This window comes from Drosophila montana, unplaced genomic scaffold, assembly GCF_035044405.1.
Source record: "Drosophila montana isolate Dmon_TW-CO22-7 unplaced genomic scaffold, ASM3504440v1 contig_3733_1, whole genome shotgun sequence".
NCBI classification, from domain to species: domain Eukaryota; kingdom Metazoa; phylum Arthropoda; class Insecta; order Diptera; family Drosophilidae; genus Drosophila; species Drosophila montana.
In genome coordinates, this window is record NW_026998620.1 from 9,478,490 (window position 1) to 9,499,138 (window position 20,649).

General features: G+C 43.0%; 5 protein-coding genes across 7 annotated transcripts; 3 read left to right on the forward strand and 2 right to left on the reverse strand.

Moving 5' to 3' along the window:
• Nucleotides 1-334: 334 nt before the first annotated feature.
• Nucleotides 335-13,468, forward strand: Sol1. Its single transcript, XM_064693606.1, has 7 exons — nt 335-434; nt 499-667; nt 2,826-3,052; nt 3,121-3,672; nt 12,357-12,779; nt 12,841-13,042; nt 13,100-13,468. Exons 1-7 carry the CDS (start codon nt 344-346, stop codon nt 13,437-13,439), a joined length of 2,004 nt encoding a protein of 667 aa, XP_064549676.1. The 5' UTR covers nt 335-343; the 3' UTR covers nt 13,440-13,468.
• Nucleotides 1,115-2,342, forward strand: LOC135436125 (calmodulin). Its single transcript, XM_064693608.1, has 4 exons — nt 1,115-1,324; nt 1,395-1,619; nt 1,677-1,933; nt 1,999-2,342. Exons 1-4 carry the CDS (start codon nt 1,283-1,285, stop codon nt 2,165-2,167), a joined length of 693 nt encoding a protein of 230 aa, XP_064549678.1. The 5' UTR covers nt 1,115-1,282; the 3' UTR covers nt 2,168-2,342.
• On the reverse strand, nt 4,064-6,786 carry LOC135436124 (fatty acyl-CoA reductase wat-like). The gene is made up of 5 exons (XM_064693607.1): nt 6,583-6,786; nt 5,629-5,741; nt 5,057-5,567; nt 4,276-5,005; nt 4,064-4,212 (listed from the first exon to the last, which is right to left on the reverse strand). Exons 1-5 carry the CDS (start codon nt 6,674-6,676, stop codon nt 4,119-4,121), a joined length of 1,542 nt encoding a protein of 513 aa, XP_064549677.1. The 5' UTR covers nt 6,677-6,786; the 3' UTR covers nt 4,064-4,118.
• Nucleotides 9,558-12,394, reverse strand: DNAlig3 (DNA ligase 3). Its single transcript, XM_064693604.1, has 4 exons — nt 11,969-12,394; nt 11,107-11,911; nt 9,866-11,053; nt 9,558-9,798 (listed from the first exon to the last, which is right to left on the reverse strand). Exons 1-4 carry the CDS (start codon nt 12,318-12,320, stop codon nt 9,687-9,689), a joined length of 2,457 nt encoding a protein of 818 aa, XP_064549674.1. The 5' UTR covers nt 12,321-12,394; the 3' UTR covers nt 9,558-9,686.
• A 193-nt stretch (nt 13,469-13,661) lies between the features above and the next one.
• Men-b (Malic enzyme b) lies at nt 13,662-20,434 on the forward strand. 3 transcript variants are annotated; one of them, XR_010437487.1, is made up of 8 exons: nt 13,662-13,931; nt 17,019-17,211; nt 17,285-18,334; nt 18,400-18,552; nt 18,614-18,908; nt 18,967-19,095; nt 19,170-19,476; nt 19,985-20,434. XR_010437487.1 is itself a non-coding variant. In XM_064693615.1 (7 exons), the coding sequence occupies exons 1-7, from the start codon at nt 13,915-13,917 to the stop codon at nt 20,002-20,004; spliced, it is 1,893 nt and encodes a 630-aa protein (XP_064549685.1). In that variant the 5' UTR covers nt 13,662-13,914; the 3' UTR covers nt 20,005-20,434. The 3 variants fall into 3 exon arrangements, 2 of the variants coding, with proteins under 2 accessions (XP_064549685.1, XP_064549687.1); XM_064693615.1 differs by lacking the exon at nt 19,170-19,476 and having other exon boundaries at nt 18,967-19,131; XM_064693617.1 differs by having other exon boundaries at nt 19,170-20,434.
• Nucleotides 20,435-20,649: the final 215 nt, after the last annotated feature.

Sequence of the window (20,649 nt, forward strand, 5' to 3'; positions counted from 1 at the left end):
TAAAAATATGAAATCCACTTATAAATAGCTTACCAAAGACACAGTTGCTGCTGCTGCTGCTGCTGCCACAGGCATGGACGGTGGCAGAAACTAACGCCTGGGCGTTGGCGCCACCTGCAGCATGGGAGCAGGGGAGCAGGGGAGGCAGCCTCATGAAAACCTCAACTTAAATTTCACGATTCGAGGGAAAAAGGTGAGGGGGCACCGGACTGTGCCGGACTCTGTTAGGGTGGCGCCCGGTTATTTTTAAAGCACACAAGCAGCCGCAGGACTGTGGCCATCTGGCAGGATAACATCGCGACGCTTAGCACCTCGCTTCGCAGTTTCACTTTGGCCGCTGGAGATGGCGGCCGTTTGTTTAACTTTGGTGCTCGCTCTGATTTTGGCCAGTGGTCAACGCGTGGCTGGCAACAAACAGTCGCAGCTATGGCTAGGTAAGATGCTGGCGGCTGGAAGATGGTCGATTCGAATGCATAATTAATGGTTGGCCACTCACAGACTGCTCCTGTCTGCACGCCAACGAGCGCAATGCCACACAATGGGGCAGCCTTAGCATAAATGCTAGCCAAGCGCTGGGCGCCAAAAACAACTGTCTGATGATCTTCATTGGCGGCATGGCCGACGAGCTGGTGGCCTTTCAGCTACAGCAGCTGCAGCTGCGCCCCGGGTGAGTAGCAATGCTTCCGGTCATAGTAAGCCAGCCGTACAGCCGTACTGCCGTACAGTCGCAGGCGGCTGCCACCCGCTGCCAGGCGTGCCGCATACCGAATCCAAATCGATCGGAGATCTGGATATGTCGGCCACTGGCAGCTGCGCGACAGCCATCAAAACGCAGTGGCCATCGAGGAAATTGCGAATGCAATGTAATTAAAATACCTTGTGAAGGCCACCCTGGCCCGCTCATATGGGGGGTCCGTGGAGCCGTGCCCGTGCCCGGCACGCCTGGTTATTTATATAAATGGTATACGCGCCCGCAAATTTGTGTCAATTTATTTGAAATTTGCAGCATTTTAGCTGCATTAAAATACGCAAAAAGAAAAAATATAAAAAAAAAATTTCAAAATCGATTTGTCAATAAAATTGCTGAGCACCGGCGCCACAAATTTCAGTGGAGCTTGGGCAGAGCGTTGAGCACAACGTTGGCCGCTGTCGTCGCGACAAGTTTATTGGTGGAAAAGTGAAATATCGCTAGTAAATCGCGTGTGAGTCGCGCGTGAAACGCTTGTGAATTGCTTGTAAAACGCTTGTGAATCCGAATCCCTGGTGAATCGCGCTGTTCAAAATGTCGATGGATCCTTCGGTTTCACTGGAAGATCTGGAACGTGTGAGTGAACGTAACATAGCCGTAAAAGGCCAGGCCGTGATTAATGGTAACATCATCCATGTCTGTTCAGCGGCGTCGTCGAGCCAGCTCAGTGCGGAAAGCTTCGCAGACGCCGCAGCCACCGCCGCAACTAGGAACGGACTCAGAGGCGATGGCCGTAATCAACGAGATATTCAATCCCAGGCTTAAGCTGCCGGAGAGCACAGGCCATTACCGACTGCCCGAGAAGCTAAGCGCCGATGATCACGTATCGTCGAAGGACCTGGATATTGCCAAGCTGGCGGAGTTGAAGGAAGTAAGTGTTGGTTAGAAGACTAGCCTAAATGCTGTTGATTGCGCGGATTTTCAAAAGGTATTCACGCTCTTCGACACGGACTGCGACGGGCTGATATCCAAAGAGGACCTGCGGTTCACCTACACGGCGCTCGGCAATGAACCCAACGAGCAGCTGCTGGAGCAAATGATGCAGGAAGCGCACGAGCCTCTGGACTATGAGGCCTTTGTGCAGCTTATGTGTCGTCGCACCATAGAGCTGGATCCGGAGGAAGTGCTGCTCGAGGCCTGGAGCAAGTGGGATGATTACGGCACGGGCAAGATCGATGAAAGAAAGTGGGTGCACTGCGTCAAATACCATATTAAATGGCTCTAATAGCAAACACTTTCCCACACAATAGAATCTATGAGGAGTTGACCAACTATGGCGACAAAATGACCATCAGTGAGGCAAAGGAGGCGCTCAGCCATGCGCCCATGGCCAAGCCCAAGACACTGGAAGAGCCGCCCATGATTGATTATCCTGCATTCTGTCGCATGCTCGGTGGGATGCGCAAACGCAAGAACTAGCAGCTGAAGGCGATGTGAAGCAAGAAAAAACCAACTATAAAAGCAAAGTTACAAACTGAAATGTTGCAAGAATTTAACTCAATTTCATCAAGTTTCTATAGTATAGCTTTTAGAATATACCATTATTTTATTGTATTTCGAAATAACTTTATATATCCTCTAGAAAATGTTTGCTCCAATTTTAATAGTTGCAAATTTTTTGTTTGTTTTTTCCTATCATAAATATTTCTTTGTTAAAATGAGGAGAATTAATAAATTTAAAAATTACGTTTTTAATTGCCTTGAATTTATCCAATCCTAGTTGCATTAGCTCACATTTCTAGCCTCTCAGAACAACTACCGCACATTTGTTTTTGCACCAATTTGTGGCCATTTTGTGAGCATCGGTTGTGTTAACCTTAACGCCAACTTTTGTTAGACTTTTTATCAAAATAAATGGCGCGTAACCAAAAAGAGAAATGCAACATTTTATTTAATGGCAGCTCGCTGGCCGCTTGCCTATTTTTAGGCTGACCAACGAGCCGGCCAAGCGGCCAGCCCCACGGGTATCGGCCAATAAATTTTCAACATCATTAGATTCCGGCCATTTCGGCCATTTTGCAATATGATTAGCAATGCGCTGCAAATTTTTTTTAAAAAAAATGCAATTTTGTGACAGCTGCTTGGACACCGTGGAGGTCTTTCCGTATCTGCGCGAGCCCGTCATCGAGAACTCGACGCTGTCGGCGTTTACCTGGTGCCAGCACAGCACGATGTCACGCAATGCCACGCCTATTTATAGCGCCGGCAAGCTGCTTGGACTGCGACTAAGCTTTCGGCAGCCGCCCACAAAGTTGGCCGACTGGCCGTTGAATCTGACGGCGACATATCGATTCCTAAAGCAAGGTGAGCAAACGTGGACCCAATTAACAAATTAGTACACATTGTGTTCATGGCCCGTTTTATTCATGCAGAGCTCTTCAAGACGAACGGACGCCTGGTGCCGCACAGCTTCTGTGATTTTTATTTCTTTGCCAGCACCGGAACTGAAGGCAATCTGGGCCAGGGCTACTTTCACTCACCGCGCTTCCCGGCCCATTATCCGGCGCACATCAAATGCGCCTACAAGTTCATCGGGCGTCCCGACAGCCGCGTGGAGCTGCTCTTCGAGGAGCTGCAGCTGCCGCCGGTGGTCAGTGGCGGCTGCCAACTGGACGCACTCACCATTTTTGATGCAGAATCGGCGCATATGAACGCCGTTATTGATGTGCTATGCACTCCATGTCCCACGCGCCGCATACTAAGCAGCGGCCCAGATCTGCTGCTCGAGTTTAATGCCAGCTCAAATCGCACCGCCAAAGGATTCCGGGGCAAATACAAGTTTGTGCCCAATGAGCAGCAGGCGATGCCTATGGCGCCCATACTCGAGGCAGCTAGCATAGCATTGAAGCAGCCGCCCGCCAAGGCAAACAGTGTGCAGGAGGAGGAGGCGAAGAAGAAGGATGCTGGCCCCGGACGCCCAAATCGTAAGTTGGCGCCCCATAAATTAGCTATAGATTCTGACTCGAACCTAAGGACTCAATCGAATTATGCTAATCGCCACCAAATGGCGGCAAACTTCTTCGCTGGCGTCGCAATTGCCGCAAATGCTGCCAGCTTCCGCCTGTCAATCTGTGTGCCGGGCGGATGGCAGCGCCCCCGGCAGCGGATGTGGCCAATTGACTGGGGAGCCAGGGGGTGGGGCAACTGGCGGGACAACTGCCAGATGCCTCGATGTCTTTGACTGTCAATGCTTAGTCTGTTTGAAGCTGTCGACTAGTCCAAATGTTGTGCTCAGCGCTCTGTTTAATAGCCGCCATTTGGCTGGCGTGTCCAACGTTATCCTGTGCAGGACTTGCCACTGGCAGTGAGTGTGTCTTTCTATATTTAGCCAACTATTTATTTAACTAGTTTTATAAAACATTACTAGAGCCTAGAACCTAACTAAGAGTTTAAGCAGCGACCACAAAATGGCAGCCGCTCCACTGCAAAGCACGAACTGCAGGAGCCGGTGGAGTATGTAAAAGCTGTGAAAAAGAAAAGTAAATTAATTTCAATTGAGACAAGGTTTAGAAAACTCCAGGACATACCGTATCAGTTTCCTTTTGCCCCGCTTCAGCGACTCAATGCCGGGCTCCTCCTTGGCCAGATAGATGCGCATGCCGCCTAAGGCGCAATAGAAGTAATCATCCCAATCCAGACTGCTCATATCGAACTCAAACAGCTGTTGATCCTGTGGCGACAAGCGCTGCCACAACTGTTGCGTATTGCGCGTCTCGAAATACCAGTTGGAGTCCACAAACGGCGACAGGACATCAACATTCTTGTGTATTTTCTCGTACAGCTTAAGCATGCGTGGTCTTCGGCCTCTCAGGCGCAATACCACATCGATGAAGTAGCCGGGCAGAATGTGATAGAAGAAAGCAACCAGCTTAAAGAGCCAGGGTGTGGTTGTGGTATGCAGGAACGGCAGCCATATCATTTTGGTCAACGGGTACAGATGGCCCAGGCTTTCCGCTTTTCGCTTAAAATCTCCCCAGGTTAACAAGTTGAGATCGCTGGGCACAAAATTGTAGATGGGCGGAGCCGGCGCAGCTGCTGCAATAGATTTCCCTTTACGTGTGGCCTCTTCCTTAGCCGTTTGCACAGCGCTAGCCAGGGTCAGGTTGGCGCAGTAGTCAACGGGCACCATGTTGGCCTGCGACTGAACGTTAACGCGAACAATCCTTAGAATTCCGCATGCAGTGCCAAGTAGTATCGCGATGGGACCGTAGATATTGTCGATCCAACCTGAGACGGGCTCCTTGTAGCTGCCAATAACTGAAAATATGATGAGGCCATGGTCATATACCCACAGAATCGTTTACTTACTAATGCCGGGCCGAAAGATGCAAAGGGGCAAATCTCCCGCTTCAGTCAGGACCAGCTGCTCCGCCAGCGCCTTTGTGTAGGTGTACGTATTGGGAAACCTGCCAAGCAGGGCTGGCGTCATGTTGTCTATCAGCTCATCGCTCAGCTGCTCTCTCAGAGCCAAGGCGGTGTCAGCGCTGCAGGTCAAGTGTTCCGGATAGAAGCACTCGTTAATGCGCTGAATGACGCAGTTCGAGAAAGCCGTAGACACATGCACATAGGCTTCCAGGTGACGCATCTGCTTGGCCAGCTGCAGCATGAGGCGAGTGGCACGCGTGTTGATATCCAGTGCCAAGTGCAGTGGCTCCACGAAGCGCACAGTTGCCGCGCTGTGCACCACCAACTGCACCCGCTCCACCAATAGCTGACGGTCTGCTTGGCTAATGCCCAAATCCGGCTCCTGGCAGTCTCCGGCAATGGGCGTTATGCGTTCCCAGCAATTGGGTTTTGATTTGAGCAGCAACTCAAATACCTTATGGGGAATATATCTACATTACCCCAAAAGCTCTAGTTTGGTATTGTGGGTTACTTACGCCATCCTGCTTCCAACTAGCTAGCCGCTCCAGCATATCCTGACCACGCTTGGCTCTGATCAGAGCATAGATCCGTTTCACATCTGTTGTACGCAGCAGCTTCTCAATGATCACTAAAAGGCGCACCAGGAAATTCAATATCACATAATAATAAAAGTTGGCTAGGAAATGTTTATGATTCAATCATTTGTTGAACTTTACTACTCTATTTTCCATTCATTTATGAGCAATTTAACATTTAATTAAGATACAATCGGATTGAATTTAAGAACGAGAGGCATTTATGAATCAATAAAATAATGATTCGTCAAACAACTTGAGACGATCTAAAAGTTCACAACTATGCGAGGGCCGCTCAATAGATGAGTGAAATAACAGCATATAAAATTCATTTATATAATTTAATAGCACACTTGCTTATCATAACCATAAATTATTGTCCCATTAGTCTTTCAATATATTACTCTTTAGAAACAAGTTTTAACAAGAGCTTTTGCTATTGACATATTATCTTAAGAAATATTAATATATATATATATATAGACATATGTATATATCATTTTAATAAGTTCCTCAACTATAGTTACCACCCAGAATGCACAAGTTACGTTGAATATTCATGGATTTTTTACCGTCGAATCGTTTAGCACAGAGTTCAAAGCTTAAATGCCTTTAACGTAAAAGCAAACATTAAACCGTTTTACAGTCTATTAATAATTATTGCTGTTAGCCAACTTTTTTATTGTCGTAATGAGACAAATTACGAACTAATTGTCAATATCCAATGTGGAACTGAACATACTCTCGATAAATGCATAATCCATGTGAACATCATTGCTTTTAAATATATACTTATTAAATCGAAGATCACTTTTCGAATTTGAATTAAAAACTGCTTGGTATTGTTTCACTGCACTTCACAAACATATTGGATTCACTTTAATATGTGTATACCTTTTCCCAAAAAGCCACTGCCACCAGTTATAAAAATTGTCTTGTCTTTATAGAAATGTTGCATTTCGGATGTTTCTTCGCTGTCAACATCCATTTCTAACTGCCCACAACAAGTACCGACAGCAAATAGTTAGTGTATATTTAATTATAGTACGGCTAGCATTAAACGCAGTCGCAGCTTCCGTTCGAATGAGAAGCGTTGAGAACTTGTTGACGGTATTTATACCCACCTTAGCCAGGTGCAATTGCACAGTGGCTAGCAGATAGCTAAGCACTCGATTTGAAAATATGTGATATAACAGAAAGAACCGCAAATTATGTATAATAAGCTTCGCACAACGATCGTAAATAGCGTCATTTACACTTACTTACTCGTTTCCTAGCAGAAGACTTCGCACTTTCAAGTAAAAAGAAAACAAAAAACAAGAAGATTGAATACACTTGTGAGAATTGTGGAGCTCGTAATTGCTGAATGTGTCTAAAACAGAAACCTTTGCTATACAAAAATGAGCATTTCTATAGACATATATGATACTATACTTGATCCGTTGTTGTTGACACGTCTTTTCTCATATACATATAAAGAGCACGGTACAACTTGGAAATCAATAATCAAATATAGTTTTCAAATATTAATGATCTCTGCTCTTATGATAGGAGTATAGCTTAACAACAAATATTATACAAGAACTTTATTTCTGATTGATAATTCCAGGGGCAGCTATATTCATATATATGACAAAGTGTTCCAATCCGGCAGGTTCCGTCATACTATTTATTGCCTGCAATAAACTTAAAGACCTTTAATGACGAAAGCTTTAAAACTGATCCTGAAGTTAGGATAGAAGTAAATAGATGAATACGCCTTCATCGACCCGATTGATTTTTTTTAAATAATTTTTTGATCAGTGTATTTAGATCTTATATACTATTTTATACTAATGTTCGCCGGGTCTTAGGTGCTATTGTTTAAGATGGTATAAGAGCTTAATTAATTAATTGTTGTTAGTGAATTTTCCTACTTGGTAGGTCAGCAGTTCTGATTCTTTTTTAGTTTTCTGGTGGATGGCGTTTGTAGCAGTTGTCTTGCAGCTGCGTTGGGGTGATGGGCACCCGATACTGATACTGATCAGGAATATATATACATCATCATGCTGGAGACGTCTACTTGTGAGTTTAATTTTTCATACCCTCAACAAGGGTATTAGAATCGCATTAGATGCATATTGTGACTATGTATCTTAAAATCGAACCCCCAACAAAATTTGCGAATATTTTCGGTTCTCAATCTGACGTTCGCCTCCAGACAGCGCGTCGAGGTACACAATGCCCTGAAGCTTTAGCGCAGTCCTCGTTAAAGTGGCTGTTTGGCTAATTGAAAAACGTTGTAGCTTTGGGTCATTGAGCAGCTCAAAGTGGGTTCGATGAGAGAAAATTAATATTACAGCCAGACAATTCTACTATTAACTTCCTTAATATACTGTACAAATACCTTAGAGTAAACAGTTAAATGGCATCGCAGTTACGCCCTTAAGCAAAACAATTCTTGACGTATTATGAATTCCTAGTTAAATCAATAGCTATGTGATAATTAATAGCACACTCTAAATATAAAGTTCGCGTCTTAGATAATATTAAGTACTTGATTCAAAAAGGGTTTACACAAAATAGTTTTCATCCAAGTTTCTCCCTTTAAAGAGCAAACATTGTATTAGCGGCGGATGCGGATGGAATATTTAAAAGCGATTGTTGTTTTTTCCGTATTTGCTCAAAAATACGCAGAAGCACCCAAGATGGCTAAATTTTAAATTAAAATTTCAGACACGAGCTTGCGCAGGTCTAGAACAAGTAAATAGCCACGTGTTTAGAATCGGTTTCATAGGATTTCATATACTTATTAGAACGTAGAAACGCATGCTAACCTTCGACGAAAACGGGTCGGAAAAGCTACAAGTCCGCAATGAACTATCTCTTTGAATAATTCAACAGAGTTAAGAACTTAATAGATTGGTAATTTAACAATTCATTGAAATAACATTTATAGAGTAGGCATAGAAACGTTTGCTTAATGTGACATGATAGCATTTAGCTAAGTTATATGGTAACTGGTTAGTCTACAGCATTCGGACATGGTATATGTCAATCTGGAAAACCAGTACATCAAGCTGAGACGAAATACATTTAAATATTTTAAGGTTATCGGCATATAAGGGACTAGCGGGTATAGCTAGGCCTTGGCACGTGGCAATTAAATAAATTAAATAAATTCTCTCAAAGATCTTTGAAAATGATTTGAACCCGATCGGACGGTAAACAAAAAACTTTCATGTAAACGTTTTCCCCCCATTTTCCACTGTTGCGGGTGAATTTTCCCAAATCGCTGAAGCACGTAATTATTAAGTTCTTATGAAAATTTTTGATTTTTGAAAATAAGTTTGATGCAGATCGGATGCAACTTAAAACTAAGCCCAACAAATCTTTGAATTGCATTTTCCACCGAGGAAGCTTGGATTCTGCGAAATGTGTGAATCACGTCTCAAATTATTTTTCATATAGATCTTTGAAAATGAATTTGAGCGCGAAACGTCACCCACCAAATTTTTTACCCCTATTTCCACCAAGGAGGGATGGATTTTCCAAAAAGTGCGGAACTTCCCTCAAAAGATCTTGAAAAATGAGTTTGAGGCCGATCGGGTGGTAAACAAAAAAAGTTCATACAAACGCTTTTCGCGATTATTCCACACATGCGGGTGGAATTCTCCGAAACCCCGTCAGTAATTCAGTCAGTCAGCCAGGACAAACAGTTTTATATATAGAGATAATCTGACGAACGGCAGTAACTCCATATATCAATAAAAAAAAACACAATAAATCGAAGTAGACCAAGACAGCTTCCCTGAGGTACCCCAGAAGATACGACATAAGGTGCGGACAAAGTACGCGATAGTAACGATCCGACAGATAAGAACTTATAATATGGTAAATATTGCGGAATACTTTAATTACCCGAATTAAATTTAAATATAACAAGATGTACAAATTTAAAAATTTAATTACGGTGCTTAATGAACAGTAAACTATGTTAATTGAGCCATAAAGCTTGACTAAGGCTTCAAAAGCAAGGCATATAGTGGATAAGGCTGTAATGTCTTCATCTTCAGCGATTCCTCTAGCCATTTTATGTTGAGATGACGACAGCTGCGACGGTAGAGAGGTCTGCAAAATAAAGCTAAAATTCATTGCAAGAACTGCTTGCGTATCTATCTAATAGTATTATAAGCACCTGAGCTGTGTCAAATCCTTGGTTTTATTACTGTCATGGAATACCAGGCTAGCCTTTTGCGTACATTTGGCTAAGATGCCACCATGACGCACAAATTCATCCATGAGCTTAGGCTGGGCTGCATAAGCTACAAAGTGCGCCTCCCTCCCTCTAAATAAATTGCTATCCTCGCCTTTGCTGTAATCGGGCGATGTGCTGGCCTGTCGCGGGTTTTCAATCTTCACAGTCGCTTTTGGTATTTTGGGCTTAAAAAAATCTTTAAGATTACCTTGAGACGTTACCGTGGGTGCCTCTAGCTTATGCATTTTTCGTGAGCTGCGGCCCTTTGACGGCGTTGCCTCCTCATCGTCAGAGGCGCTCTTGGATCTCTTTGGCTTTTTGCTGCTGCTCCCTGTAACCTCTTTGGGTGCTTTGCCTTTTTGGGGCGTCTTCTCCAGTTTTAGCGCGTTTTTAAGGGTATCATCCCTGTCTGCCTCACAGTTGGCCAGCAGCAGATCTACATTGACATTTTGTTTGGAGGCTGCATAGAGCTGCTCCAAATGTTCGAGATCATTTGCCTGCATTGCAGATTTGTCGCTGCGTAAGCGCGTGATGCGCGGAAAGCGTATGGAGATGCCCGCTGCAGTGTGCGCCTCCGATTGTGTAAACTCTGCGCCCGTGATTTCCCACACTGGCATTTCCTCTGGAGCCTTGGCAAGCACATCAGGTATCAGCGCTTTTTTACAGAGTAACCAGTTAGGAATTTTGTTGGCATCGGCGCGTTCTGTTAGTTTCATCAGTGATTCGTGTACCTCATCGTTCGAGGCATCATCCAGGCCAGAGTGCACTTTAGTGACCGTCTTCCAGAGACGATCGCGTGCATCATAACAACCCATGAGAAAGATGCTGAGAACGCCGCCTTTCTTGCCAGAGCCATACCAGGCTCCCAACACGACCAGATCTGCCGTGTCAGCCATTTTGCCACCAAAGAGATAGTCCTTTTTTACTTTGAGCCAGTTACGTTTACCCGGCTGATACGTTCCTTCGGGGCTTTTTAGCACAACACCCTCCAAATTAGCCTGAAGCACCTTGGCAGTCATCATTGCCAACTCATTCTTGGTTTTCAAAAACTGCGACTCGGACAACTGTACGTGATGTTTGATGGGCTTAATGTTTTGCTCCAGAATCTCTCGGCGTTTGCAAAATGAGCTAAGATAAATATCAGCATTAGGTCGGTAGTGTAAACAGAGCTCCATACTCACAGCTGTGTTAGATCATCGCCATCATAGAGCAAGCAATCAAAGACAAAAAGGCAAACTGACGCATTGGCATAGGTATGTTTCTTGTGGGCGCCCAGTGTGCCGAAGGGAAGCAGCACACCGGTTTTAGTGTTCACCAGTATGATTTCCGAATCAAGTATCATGTCGTTGGCGCCGGGAAAGGCGCGCGGTATATAATCTTTTAGCTCCTTGATTTTGTGGTCTACTACCGGCTTTAGATTCCTGCTGAAAAATTTAAACTCTGAGCCGTGTTTGTGTATTTGCACTCTTTCCCCATCATATTTTATTTCACTGTAAAGGCCGCCAGGATTCTTTTTAAATGCTTCATCCACAGACTTGCAGGCATTGGCCAGCATGGGCGAAATAGGCGTCATTACTTGAATGGCGCCGATTGCCTTCTTCGAGCTTTTGGTGGCCGTCTTTGTGAGACCTTTGAGTGATGTTGGCTTGTCCTGGGTGCCAGCGAAATTTTCTACAATCAATTTAAGATCGCGAGAACTCTGATACGCTGGATAGGCCTGTGGTCCAAAGGCATCCAGTATATGCCTAGCACGTGCATTAATGCGCAGATCCTGTTTAATTAGTCTAATAAACGTACGCAAATCCAAGTCCGTGGCCTGTTTGCACACCACTTGCAGCACCTCCGTTTGCTCATCTTCCTTTGTGCGCTGTTCCAGCTGACAAAGCATATTTTCTACATCATGCAAGTAAAGTTTGCTCTGTGCCTGCGGCTTAAGTTTACTGGAGCTGGCAAAGTGCTTGCGCAGGGTTTCCGAAATGTCACCATCTTCAAAAGAAAAGTTATTTTAGAGAGGCCTTAACACTTGTACCTATTGCTGCTCACCCTGCTCCAAGTCCAGATGCATTTGCTGCTGGTCGACATGAAAGATGCGTGCAAACAACTTGAGCAATGCCTTGTTCTGCAAATTGTATACACGTTGCGTGGCGCCAGGTATGAGGAACTGCACCCACTGCAACAGGTCACCCTGGAAACCTGAGCCGCTGCTGCCCTTCTTAAAGAAATGTTCCAGTTTCTCAACCTTTCGCAGGTAGCTCGCCTCGGCGGCTATTTCATCACAAATGCGTCGAAATGTGTCCAGCTTGTTGTCCTCATTCTGCGCCTGCTTGCTACTCATACCTCTGCTCCTAATTCGAGTAATGTGCGACACACGACAATTCCTTAGCAATTTAAGCATTAGTTTTTAAAACATTTATTATTAACTCTCTTTCAGAGCATTGCAGGCAGATCTACGATTCGCGCGTCAACAAGTCTGGCATCTTCGAATCGAATCAGCTGTTGGGCTTGTTTATCGGTACATCGATAAGTAAAAATATCGATGCTGCTAAGGTCGTGCAATGCCGTTACGAATTTGAAGGGCAAAAACCAGAACAGATACAAATTAAGTTTCATGACTTCAACATACCAACTGAACATGAGAATTCCAGCCACTGTCGGGATGAGGATGCATTGCATGTGCTGGCAGAGGCGCGGGGCAAATACGAGACGCAAGAATTACTATGCGGAGCATTTTTGCCCAAGCCTCTGATGTCTAGCGGCCAGAAACTTCAGCTGCAATTTGTTGGTAAATATCCGCCTAAAATGACCAACAAAGTGCAGTACTATGGATTTCGCGCAGAGTATCGGTTTCTCACAAGTACGTTATAAAAAAATAATACAACTAAAGAAAATTTTAATTTAAAAATATTATATTTTAGACTTTGGTATTATGTCTGGGGTGCAGCAGGGAAATGAGTGCACATTTGTTTACAACAGTAGCGAGCGGATAAGTGGCCTATTTCACTCCCCGAACTTTCCAGGATACTATATGGAGAATGTTGTATGCAATTACTACTTTTATGGAGCTGATGAACGCATTGTTCTGCGGTTTACGTACTTTGATGTCGAAGGCATTAGCACGTAGGTGCACATATATAGTTACTGTAACAAATTAGTTCATATTTTTATGTTTTTAAGATGTGACCATCAATCGGCCAGTGATTATGTGGAATTTTCGAATTTCATGAGCACAGATCGCAAGTACAGCAAATATTGCGGAAAATTACCAGACTTCGAAGTGCATTCGGATGGCCGCTTCTTTCGAGTTACCTTTTACTCCAACGACCGTTTTGTGGCCAATGGTTTTCGCGCTCTTTACACATTTGAGTCTTTGGGGACCAAAAGTTCTCTAGCTCATTCGGATATGGGAGACAGCACTGGGTCCATGCAAAGCTATGTTTCTAGTGGATGGCAGAATTTACCTAAATTTATAATCATAACTATAACTGCTTTAATATTGCTTATACTAAAGAGCTAAAGAAAGATTGCTTAAGAGTGAAAATAAAGTAACCTAAACCTTTAGCATACGTTTAAAGATTGAGGTAGTTCAAAATGTTTCAACTTGCATTATAATTATCGATATACATCGATAAGGAATAATTCTAGTGTGGCAGTATTTTCATCCACACGCCTTAAACAACACTCATTTCAATCAGTGCCGCGCAAGTTTCTTCCATACGTTTGTTCGTTTTCTCGAATTCGGCATTCGTTCATCATTCGCCGACAGCTTCGCGAGGTAGTTTTTGCCCGCGCCGCGTTGAATACTCAGTTTTGTTTGTTGGGCCTAATAAGGGTGGCTGGCTGGTTACTGTCGTGTGTTTCATATGTAAAAAAAAAGCTAAGCGTAACAAAAAGTATTATTACCTAGTGATAAGTGTCAAAACAAAAGCAAGCTACAAGCAAAACACCAAAAGTTAACACATCATAAGCAATTCTAGAAACACAGGCGCAAAATGTTCTCACGACCCAGGTAAGCTACCAAACCGAAACCAACTCAAGTCGAACCCTGGCATCAAGTTGCCAAAGGAATTCGCAATGCTTGCAACTATTTTTGGTACATATGCGAATTGACGAACTGTTACGCAATTTCAATTGTCAGGCGACGGTTCCGCGTCCCAGCTGTTTTGTCAGTGACCTAGTCTTTTTTCGTGGCAGACGAGTGTGCGCCAAGGCAGGCGGTTCCCTGCACCCTCCATCCTCCATCATCATCAAACACAGTGCCTGCAGTGCGCAGCTTTCGTTTTCATTGGCGCTAACAATACACACACATACACACACCAACGCACACAGTCACAGGCATTGGCCTGTTGGTGTTGGCTAGTGCAGGCAGAGATTCGCACATGTTTTTGGCATTGACCTAACTTTTTCTGGTTTTCGCTGGCTCCCAGTGGTTCCTGCAACAGCTGCTTGTTGGCTGCGACCTTTTAATTTTATTTTCCTCATTGCGTAAGAGTTGATAGCTCAGGTGCGCTTTTCTTGGCTATGTGCAAAAAAGAAAAGCCAAAACAAAAAAATAAAATTAAAACGAAAAATAAGAGCGGCAATTACACACACATGTGTATATAACAAAACAGCTGAAAAATCAATACACAAACAATTTCTATGAGCATGTGTGTGTGTATATTAATTGTGTCTGTTTGTTCCAACGCCAACGTATTTGCTCTTACGTCTGTATAGGCCACCTTCACGTTCATGGACATGGACACATTTTATATTATTTGCAGATACACACATGTAGATACAACTGAACGTTTCTGCTGCCAAATTCTAAAATTATATATGTGTGTACATACATTTTGGCAATTACATACATATTAACGATTAGTATACACAAAAAGTGGTGATATTATTTTGTTTGTTGCTTGTGCTTTGTCTTTCTACTTTTTCTTTCGCTGCCAAGTTTAAAAGTTTATTCTTTTGCTGCGCAGCCTCATCTTCCATCTCTGCCTTTGCTGGTTTCGCTTCTCTGTTCTTTTTTTTCGCTAGTTGCCCCATTTCGTATTCCAAGTTTCTGGGCAAAACACATTCGAGTACATTGACTTCTCTTTGGCTTTTACCATCACGCATAAGTTTATGGCTTTCAGGTGATATGCTGATATGAATTGAGGTACATATTGATATCCAAATGTATACATACATTTATTTGGCCTGGTCAGCTATTAACGTCTGCAGTTAATTGGACATTTCATGCATACTCACACACCTACACATGTACATGCACACACTTAGCAAGTGTGCACACATCATATTTTGTGATATCATATTGGATTATGCCATCGTTGCGCGTAAATATATTCTACGTTTATACGGAAGTCTGGCAATATAATTAATGGGGAAAATGGGAAACAACCATTTAAAGGTTACAAACCCAATAAGCGGCGGTTCTTTTAAGTTCAGTTCGTAAAGCTGCTTTTGTTTCTATAAAAACTAGTCATTTTGTTATAATTAGAAATTTTATTTTATTTTTAATTTTAGATAAACATTATCATAATTAAACGTACTGATAATATCTTAAGCATACTTTAATTTTAATTTAATTTCCTTAAAAAAGTTTTTGGTTATTATTTGGGTTTAGTTGGTCTGCATTAATTCAAATGTTGTAATTAATACTGAAGTAATTATATACAAGACATTCCGTATGTTTTGCTCTACGAGAACAATATGACAGCTGTAATAATATGTAATCAGATCAATAAAAAACACAGTTGTAAAACAAATATTAATAGAGAACAGATTGATTGCATTAACAAAATGTTTAATGATAACATTTTGTATATGATAACAAAACAGAACTCAGGATGGAGCAGCTCATTCTATTTATATGGCAATATCGTGATATCAAAACGTTTTTACGTAATTTGCGTGTCGTGTAAACATATCAGCGCTTGCGGAAATGTTTACGGCACTTACATTTGTATGAGTGATTAGATATAAAATATGTTATATGTATATATATAATAATATATATATAGTATGCGTATAAGAATGTATATAAATGTTTGTATGTATGTATTTGGGGCATATGCGAATTTATTAAGCACTTGGCGCTCATGTGAGCGCTTCTGGGCGTTAGGCTGCGCAAATAGTAACAAAATGACGAATGATGATAATGATAGCCCATGCCCATTCCCATGCCCGAGCCCGAGCCCGAGCCCATGCCGGCCTGCCCCTTACACTCTGCCGTTAATTAGCAACCAAAAGTGTTTGCGCACATCGGGCCGGGCCAAGCAGGGCAGTCAACACGTCACGAGCGCGCGGAACCGTAGGCGCGTCATTAACGGGTTTACTAGCTGTGGCAGCCGTAATCCCATAGAGATGGACACGGTCATGGCATAGCCGTCAATGAACCATATTCAATTAGTCACAAGGCGACCCGTAATTAGCAGCAATTATGCAAAATCGCGCAGAAAGCATTTGCAATTCATTTGTCGTCATGTTGTTATCGTAGCACTTGAAATCTTATCGCGCCCCCATCGTAAACAATGCGACTGCGGCTTAGTTTAGTGGCATTCTGGCAAACAGTTCACTTGATAGCGGCAATTCAAGAGTGCTTAACTTGAGCATACCCTGTACACAGGCACACAAACAAAAAATAGCCACAGTTTTTACTGCACTTACTATCGGATTGTTATGAAATTATTAAATTAGTGAAAGTACTTATCAGCATTGACGCATGCAGATAATTTAAGTAAGAAACGGTAAAAACGAGAAAAAATTTCTTATATTTTAAAAAATTATCCGAAAATATATCTATCAAGGCAGCTGTCTCTCGCTTTGCTTATTGATCAAGCGGAAATCCCCAACTAGAATTTTTGACCATCTGTTCAAGTTCTTATTCGACATATCTTTATGAGTACGAAAAGCCTTAGCAGAAGAAAAAGACTGTCACACCGTATCAGATGTACCCCAATTTTCAATCTTTTATATACCATTCCTCAAGTTTATTTTGAAGAGTATTCCAAACAGCTGACGCTGGCCTTGGACTTGACTTTTCAATGGCACTGAATCAATTGCGACAATAATAAACATTTGCTCCACTGTTTTTGTTTGCTTGCAGCTTGTGCGGAAATCTCGGTAAACTGTGTCGCAGCGGCACTGCAGCAGTAACGAGTAGCCCAACAACAACGCTGCCGGCATTATCGGCGCTGGCGCTGTGCGATGCCCGTGGCTATCATGAGGTTGTCGGCGACATTATCTGCCCCTCACAGGTGCGCGGCATCGATCATATACGCGATCCTCGCTTGAATAAGGTAAGTGCCTGGAATTACCTCCAGCTGTGAGTCGTAACTATATATTTATATGCTTGGTTTTCCTCATCAACAGGGCTTGGCCTTTACTCTGGAGGAGCGTCAGGTGCTGGGTATTCATGGCCTGCAGCCAGCACGTTTTAAGACTCAGGAGGAGCAGCTACAGCTGTGTAAGATTGCCGTTAACCGCTACACAGAACCACTGAATAAGTATCTGTATTTGAGCGATCTACACGATCGCAACGAGCGCCTGTTCTTCCGCTTTTTATCGGAGAACATTGAGGATCTAATGCCCATTGTATACACACCTACGGTGGGCCTGGCATGCCAGCGTTTTGGCCTGATCTACAGACGTCCGCATGGCCTCTTTGTAACATTCAATGATCGCGGTCACATCTTTGATGTGATGAAAAACTGGCCAGAGCCGAATGTGCGTGCCATTTGCGTAACTGACGGCGAGCGCATCCTGGGCCTGGGTGATCTGGGTGCTTGCGGCATGGGCATACCGGTTGGAAAACTGGCGCTGTACACCGCATTGGCGGGCATTAAGCCGCATCAATGCCTCCCCATTGTGGTGGATGTGGGTACCAATAATATCGATCTGCTGGAGGATCCACTGTACGTGGGTCTGCGTCAAAAACGCGTCGTGGGACGCGAATACGATGATTTCATCGACGAGTTCATGGAGGCAGTTGTCAAGCGCTATGGCCAGAATACACTTATCCAGTTTGAGGACTTTGGCAATCACAATGCATTTAGATTCTTAGACAAGTATCGCAATACTTACTGCACCTTTAACGATGATATTCAGGGAACAGCCGCTGTGGCTGTGGCCGGCTTGTACGCCTCAAAGCGTATCACGGGCAAGTCCTTCAAGGAATATACTTTCCTGTTCGCGGGCGCCGGCGAGGCAGCTATAGGTATTGCCGATCTCGTGGTTAAGGGCATGGTTGCCGAAGGCGTACCCATCGAGGAGGCATATAGTAGGATATATATGGTCGATATTGACGGGTTGCTGACCAAATCGCGCAATGTGGGCTCCCTGGATGGCCACAAGGTCAATTATGCCAAGGACATCGAACCAATGCAGGATCTCGAGCAAATTGTGACGGCTGTTAAGCCAAGTGTATGTCTTATATTTGCACTATATATAAAACTCAATCTTCCATTTAATCCCATTTTATCACACAGGTGCTAATTGGCGCTTCAGCTTGCGCCGGCCTCTTCACGCCCAAGATTCTGCGCACCATGGCGGACAATAACGAAAGGCCCATCATATTTGCTCTCTCAAATCCAACCAGCAAGGCGGAATGCACAGCTGAGGAGGCTTATCACAATACGGATGTGAGTTGCTTAAGTCTTATGTCTCTTGGTGGATATAAAGGTCCCTCTGATTTATTTTTAGGCTCGCGTAATCTTTTCATCTGGCTCGCCCTTCCCACCGGTTGTTGTGGGCAACAAAACCTACTACCCCGGTCAGGGTAACAATGCATACATTTTCCCTGGCGTTGGGCTGGGCGTCATATGCACGGGTACACATCACATACCTGATGATATGTTCCTGATTGCTGCCCAGGAGCTGGCAAACTTTGTGGAGCCCGCTGATATTGAGCGCGGCTCATTGTACCCGCCGCTATCGAGCATTCGTGATGTCTCCATGAATATTGCCATAGGCGTAACTAAATGTGCATATGCTAAGGGTATGTTTGCTGTCGGATATGTGAATTTCTTTGCTTAATACGCTCACCATTTGGCTAGGCTTGGCATCCACATACCCAGAGCCGCAGGACCCGCGCAAGTGGCTGGAGGATCAACTGTACAACTTTAACTATGAGTGCTCGATGCCAGTCACCTGGACCTGGCCACGCATGCCATACATCAAGACCCGTGAATTAGTGCCCACGAAACTCTACGGGAAAAAAAGTGATTAACTTTTCTTTTTCTTTCTATTTCTCTTTTAGGCGAAGAGAGTCCGCTAATTGCCGCTATTAAATAAGAAAATCGTTCAGTTCTCTTGGTTGATCGTTTGATGGCACTTCTGTATTGCATTCTAACCCACTCTTCGTATTACTACTACTACTACTACTACCACTATCACCACTTACAAGCGACCACCAACAGCACCAAACACTAACCAAGCGTAGGCCTAGATAATTTCTGCAACGGCTCACACTATCTACATGTTATATGATCGATTCACTTGCCACTTCAGTTGCCAAGTTCAAGATCAGCCGGCGTACGGTTATGGGGCTCCCCAGCTCTCCATTGGTGACTAAACAAACAAGCAAACTTCCACATTGTTATTAAACTTACCCATACAAATTGTTAGTCATAGATACGAGCTGTAGTAGTTAGCCAGCGACAAGCGCGACAGAGACTTCTATGTATTTTCGATATGTTCATATAGTATTATATATGTCAGTACAGAATGTTTTTATTTGTATAAATTATCATGTTAATTTGTATGTAATCGAAATTGATAATGTTACGATGAATGCGAACCTAATTATCTCACAATTGTTTACTTACTAACTGCTTTGTTTTTGACTTGCCTATCTTTCACCTGAAATTAAGATTAATTGACTTGCTGGTTTTAATTTCCTTCTGGCTCTCTCTCTCTCTCTCTTACTTTAACTCTCGCTTTTCCCATTGATTGCTTACTAATTCCAAAAGCGGAATGAAAACCTATGCTTCATTTCTCAACTTTAAAGCAAATGAAAAATTGATGAATTGATTGATATTGATCTATTGCTATTTCCCTTTCGTTGACATATAGAAAGCGAAGATATCTTATAAATTATCCAACCCCACAGCGACCGCATAGAACCATTGGCATATATAGACAGCAGAACGGTGAGATTCTGCCCAACCTTAATTGAAAAAAGAGCAGCCGTTGACCTTAATCATTAACTCTTAAACTAAAAGTTAACAAACTAAGTTAAAAGTTTTAATTTAATACAAATAGCGTATATATAAATATATATGTATATGTATATATATATATATGACTATAGAAATAATTATTTTTGTCGTTGATCCATGTCTGATATTTATTAAATAGCCTTGTTATAATTTATTGTTACACACACAGTCAATTTTAGTTTATCATATTACTTAAACCTAAGAAAATGAGAAGAAAATGGAGTGATCCTCAAGCAATTGTACTATTGACCAGCTGATGTGCGATAAACAATAAAATATACAGAAAATGGTTATTTCAAACGTTTCTATGCGTGCGTTTCACATTTAAGGTGGGTTCTATTAATTGCATTCTGATAAGAAATTGCTTAACTGGCGTTTGTACTCAACTTTATAAAATAAACATGTGTCGATCACTTTCGTACTTCCCTTGAAACAATTGATTGACCGTTTAAATATCGGCGATAAGTTAAAAGTTTTAGTTGCTTTCTTGTTAGTAGAATTTCCCGTATCTCTGGCATA